The following is a 6000-nucleotide window of genomic DNA, read 5'->3' on the forward strand; positions in this document are numbered from 1 at the left end:
TAGGTGGCTTGCGATAACCAGGCACACATGCTGGTTCATATTACAGCATTTGCTGTTGGCGTGGCTTTCTCTTCCCCCACAAGAGGGAAGGGATGGTTCTGGCTGATGTGGAAGCCTCCTCCATCCTGGGGGCTTGATTTCACCAAAGTTTTCCAGGAAGAACTCACTAAGATGGTGGGACAGCCTTCCGGAAGGATCTCTTCCACCCAGCAGGAGAGGATGGTTAGTTCCCTAGTATGTCGGATCGAAAACTCCTCGTGGCCCTCCGCCTCCACAAAGCTCTCTTCCTCTTCATCCTCAGACAGAATTTGCTAAATGCAGTTCAAAGGCAATCAATACATTGCACAGAGAGTTTCCCCACCTTTTTCTAAACAAACGCATTCCTGAGGAGTTAGTTTATTCACAGATTGCCATGAGCGCTAATGACCCCCCGAGTCTTGTTCTGCCAGTCACCCAGATGACTGTTGATAAAGATTTAGCATCATGTTCTAAGTGTCAGGGTTGTCAGTGGAGCTGAACCATTTGACCAGAAGAAAAAAACGCTCAGGGAGCTATTGATTACAGCTTCTCGGTGTCACTTGTTCACCAGGATTTAGGTATTGATGAGGCTGCGAGTGAAAACAAGCTCCTTCCCTTGTGGGCTGCTACCCAGAAGAACAAAGGCGAAGTTGGAAAAAATATTCAGCCGGTACCAGAATCAGAGGGATTCCATTATTGATTGAAAGGCCTCTTCATGTTATTTTTGTTGGAGACAAATCTATGGGTTTGGGAGTTTTATAGCATTTGAGAAAGGGGCTGCGGTAAGTGATGGATTCGTGTATTGGATGAATTAGATTTCACAGCATGAAGATTTCAATGCAGCTGTGATATTATGAGCTTCTTGGTTATTGATAAAAATTACATTTTATGCAGCACAGGCTTTAAGGGAGAGGGCAGACAGGGTATGGATCCTTGGAGAATGTCCTTAGGGCCCCAGGAAATTTTAACAGGTTTCGTTATTCTAATAATCTGAAACCTGCCACCAAAATTACCACAAACAGAAGCAGCGTTCACTGTTTCTACTGGTAAAGATGGGGCCTGTATGGCAAGCCACCTACTCCATGGTAAGAGGAAGGCTGGTCACAGCTGTCAGGATCATTGTCAGCTCCATGCGATCTGTCCTGGCCCCTGCATTGACATATAGAAAGAGGGAGATGGAGACATGTTTATTTCACTCCTTTTTATGGGGCCATAGCGCATTGAAAGGGAAGGAAGAAAAATCAAAGCTCCATTGTGCAATCTGCTGTTAGGTAAGAAAATTGAGTTGGCGCCTAAATGTTTGTGAAACTAGATTGATAAATGTCGACCACTTTATCAGTCAGAAACGTGAATTGTGTGTTATCCAAGAATGTCCTCATAGCCATTATTAGTGACTGTTTCACTTGATAAAAATCTTCAGTCCGGGTACATATTCCATTCTTGGAATTGTCTATTACTCCTTCCAGATGACTGGGATCCTCCACTGTTGTCGGACTTGGCAGGACTACATAGCGCTCTTGGCGCTGTTAAACAGTCAGCTCCCCACCACCCTTCCGTCCTCAGGCCAGGTGTCGTCAGAAGCCTCTTAGGCCATGTCACTGGTGCGCGTCACCACGGTGACCCAAACTCCTAGTCAGACCAGGACCAACTGCGTGATGTACGGGGAGCCAGAGCCCCACTCCGCAGCCTGTCATCTGCCAGCCAGTGCCACAAGGTCCCACCTCAGCAGGCCACGTCAAGGAGAGGCGGCCACGGAGCCACAGGAGGGTGGTGGCTGGGCCCCTTCTTTGCCTCTTAGCAGCTGTGGGAACTAGAGCACAGGACTCCGTGTGGCATGAGGCTGACAGGCCTGGAGGGGGGTGACGGGCCACCATAGCATGGGATAGAACAGTGCAGCATCAAGCACTGGGTGTGCCTCCTCCCAGTGGCTTCAAGCACCCTGTTCCCCACGACCCCTGTGGCTGCCTGCACTGTGGACCTCAGGTGATAACGCGGGCAGGAACTGCCACTCCAGGAAGCAGAGGTGCCTGCGTCACAGAGCTCGGAAATGCTAGGTGCCCATGCCTGCTGCTTCCTCTGAAAGCTCATCGAGCCAGTAGCTGGTCACTCTGTCCAGGTCACTTTCTTTGGAGGGTGGAGCTCGGGGGTGTTAGAGGCTGGGGAGTGGCGTGGAGATTTTTTCTCTGTCGAGCAGTGGGTGAGTAGAGGAGAAAGGAAGAGTGGAGTTGGAGTGATGCCCGGGGGCGTCCTGGACAGGCCTCACCCTCGGCGCCTGCAGAAATGGCTGTGTTCTCTCATCACGTCAGGACGCTTGGAGCATGGCAACGCGTGTGAGTTCTGAGACAGGGCCCGGTCTGCAGCCTCACGTCTGGGGTATCTGGGATGCAGGAAGAAGCCGGCCGGCTCTCAAGGAGATGCAGGAGGCAGAGCGGGAGGGGCCCAGGCAGCAAGGGGTCCCTGTGCCCCTTCCATGCGCCTTCCCTTGCCGTAGCAGCTGAGAACCTTCCAGAGTGCACTCCATGCTCTCCCCCACCTCTCCCAAGCCCCGCCAGTTCCTGCGCTGTGTTCACTGGCCATTTACATTCTCCACGGAGCCACCACGGGGACACGTTGCACAGTGAAATGGGCCGCCCCCGTGTCCCATACCCCTGGTCTCCAGGAACTGTGAGCTAGTTAGCGACGAAGCCTTGCCCTGGGGCCTCTTGGGCAGAGTCTTTCCTTAGGGGAGGTGGGGCTGGGCCGAGCTTCCTCGCACACTCTCTTGGGGGTCCCTCTGGAGCAGCTCTGCTCAGGAACTACTTGTACAGATTCTTAAGCCAATGGACTCATGGCCCCTGGTACCCTGGAGTGGGCACGTGGTGTGCACCCCTGGAGTGTGGCGGCTGCCAGGTGGGCACTCCTGGCACGCGCTGAACGGTCTCCTCTGGCTGCCCAGGGAGAAGGTGACAACCAGAGGAGATGCCCCTAAGTCTCATCCTTGTCTTTTCCACCTGCTCTGAGCCGACGGAGAAACAGAGCAGGGGTCCCCAACCCCCAGGCCGCAGACTGGTGCCCATCGTGGTCTGTTAGGAACCGGGTTGCACAGCAGGAGGTGAGCAGCAGGCAAGCAAGCGAAGCGTCATCTGTTTTTGCAGCCACTCCACATCACTCACATTACTGCCTGAGTCCCACCTTCTGTCAGATCAGCGGCGGCATTAGATTCTCATAGGAGCACAAACCCTGTTATGAACTGCGCGCATGAGGGACCTGGGTTGCACCCTCCTCATGAGACTTTAATGCCTGATGATCTGAGGTGGAGCTCAGACGGTGATGCTAGCACTGTCTAGATTGACATCAGCAGTGAGATCTGACTGCACAGAGACCATAATCTGTTGCTTACAGACTCCCATCAAAATCCTCTCCATGAGTGGCAAGTGAGTTGATGTACTGCTACATCTGGTAGCAGGCTTTAAGTCAGAATCCAACACTTGTTTTCGTCTGCATGCGGTCCACTTATCTTTTTATTTACCACTCCCATCTGCACCTCTTTTTTTAATGATGAGTTGTATAATTATTTCATTATGTATTGCAATGTAATAATAATATAAATAAAACAGTGCTATGTGCTTGAATCATCCCCAAACCATCCACCTACCCTGGTCCGTGGAAAAATTGTCTCCCACAGAACTGGTCCCTGATCCCAAAAAGGTTGGGGACCACTGAGAGAGAGGATGTCGAAATTTTAGCTTTATTGGGATAAGAGCAGAATTGGGGGAGTGGCCATGGGCGTGGCCATGGTGGTGTCCCAGTGAGTCCCGCCAGAATCAGACTCCCCTGTGGTTGGCCTTGCCGGCTGAGTCAGGCCTGCCCGGCCAGGGTGGGCACAGACTGCCTCTCAGAAGAGATCAGGGCACCCTGTGCCGTGGGCCAGACACCCTGTGCAGTGAGGCCAGGGTGCCCCCCACGTGGAAGCTAGAGCCACAGGCAGCAGCAGCGGCCCCCAGCTACCACAGGTGACTGTCAGAGCCTCCGCCCGACAGTGGACCCACGGAGCTCCTCCTGTCTAGCCCAGGCAATGCAGAAAGACCAAGGTGGAGTTTCCCTTAGGACTGTGCTGAGGAAGAGATTCCCTTCTCCTGGCGGGAGTGGCCACGAGGAGGAAATTGAAGACAGACTCTGTGGGGCTGTGGGGGTCATCGCAGAGCCACTGAGTGTGACCCTGCCTCTGGGATCTGCACCTGTGAGCATGTGGCATCCAGTCTTGGGTCTGAACATCACGTAGCCACGGATCCGGATGGTGCCAGCTCCAGGCTAGGAAATAATGGACAGGGTGCTGCCAGAGGCCCAGGAGACCGAGACCAGAGCCCTGGCCTGGTGGGCACAGAGCCAAGTAGGAAGCATTGCTCATGATTTGGAGCGCTCTGGAATGGTGCCCTCGGTCATTTGAGGCCGTGCGCCAGCTCTGGCTCACCTCCGGGCCAGGTGTGGCACCTTTGGAGCTGCAGGTGAGTCTGGATGGATATGGAGAAACCCAGCCCAGGTACACTGGCACCTTGACTGCCATCACTGCCGCTCCGACAGTGGAACCCCTGAGACAGTGCCTTGTCTCCTCTTCACGTGATTGGGCGTGGGCCTGTTTTCACTGTAAAGTGGCCTCGCTTTTAGTGAAGTCTCCCTGCTCGTTCAAGACAAGCGTGTACTCGCCCCACTCTCAGGGTGACTGGCTTGACCACTGCTGTGTCTCCTCTGACCGCCTGAGCGGGAGGCCGCAACACCTTGTGGGAGGGGCGCTGGGTCTGGGCCCTCTCTGGGCTTGTGTGAGAGCGCTGGCCGTGCCCTACCCCGGGCGGAGGTGGCAGAGGGGGCTTCGCAGACTCCTCCAAGTACCCAGAAGGCTAGGGAGGAAAACACATCCCAAGTCATGGGGCACAGTGTGAGGCAAACTTTCTTCAAAGAGGGCCAGAGAGTCAATACATCAGGCACTGGCAAAGCAGCCGCAGGCAGTGTGCAGCAAAAGGCATGGCTCCGATCCAGCTTTACTTACAAAACAGGTGGTGGGTCACCTTGGGCCCATAGCCGTCATCGCCCAGCCATGGGCTGGAATGGCCTGTGCCAGTATGGCCTTCTCTGAAGCTCCCTGTGGCATCTAGGGAATGTCTGAGAATATCACGTACCATCTAGAACTTGGAAATGTCATTTTCAGGTTTTTAAGTGGACATTGTAAGTCACCCAAGTCTTGGTGTAAAGGGATTCTCGGAAAGGTGCCCCATGTTCACCTCGGGCTATGTGTCCCTCCGACAGCCCATGCCAGGACCCCCAGAGACACGAGGGCCTTGGGCGAGGGGGAATTGATGCTGAGACAGAGCCCCTGCTTGGCGGGCAATGGCTCCATCATGATCAGCGCCTTGCCCTTGCCCCCGCACGGCCTTGTGGGTCCGATCCCTGACTGATGGCGGCTGCCTCTCTGTTTTTCAGGTGCCCATCCTCATCCCATGCCATCGAGTGGTCTGCAGCAGCGGAGCTGTGGGCAACTACACCGGGGGACCGGCCGTGAAGAAGTGGCTTCTGGCCCACGAAGGCAGCCAGGCGGGGAAGCCAGCCCGGGGAGGGAGCCCGGGTCCAGCGGGAGCCTGGCTCAAGACAGCAGCGGGCACTGCCAGCTCCCAGCGTGCTGGCCGAAACTGAGTGTGAGTGTGTGTGGTAGGCGTGAGCACCTGAGTGACACACAAATGCGATACCACATCAGAAGTGGAATATGGGAGCCGTGGCTACATTAAAAAATCTGCCCTGGGGAATGCTCGTGTCTGCCCTTTCTTGTTTCTACATTTCAAGCAGAATGAGTTCAGATGCCTGCCATTGTACATGTCGCCCGTTCCCCTCTCCAACACTGTTATTTTCTGTTTTTAATATCTGTTAAAACAGAAATGGAGATAGGGAAGGCCTGGCAGGCGTCAGGGCCATGGCCCTGGATAGCACCCACAGGCCACACCGCTGGCTGCCGCC

The 6000-nt window shown here is 54.6% G+C and overlaps 1 protein-coding gene across 1 annotated transcript in view; it reads left to right on the forward strand.

The window, feature by feature from the left end:
• MGMT (O-6-methylguanine-DNA methyltransferase) overlaps positions 1-5792 on the forward strand; it is a 219951-nt gene extending 214159 nt beyond the window's left edge. The window contains exon 4 of the mRNA XM_021716071.1: positions 5473-5792. Coding sequence (XP_021571746.1) covers positions 5473-5682 — 210 coding nt within the window. The 3' untranslated portion in view covers positions 5683-5792. The remainder of the gene's footprint in view (positions 1-5472) is intronic.
• Positions 5793-6000: the final 208 nt, after the last annotated feature.

This window comes from Carlito syrichta, unplaced genomic scaffold, assembly GCF_000164805.1.
Source record: "Carlito syrichta isolate Samal-C Ts95f unplaced genomic scaffold, Tarsius_syrichta-2.0.1 Scaffold308151, whole genome shotgun sequence".
NCBI classification, from domain to species: Eukaryota; Metazoa; Chordata; class Mammalia; order Primates; family Tarsiidae; genus Carlito; species Carlito syrichta.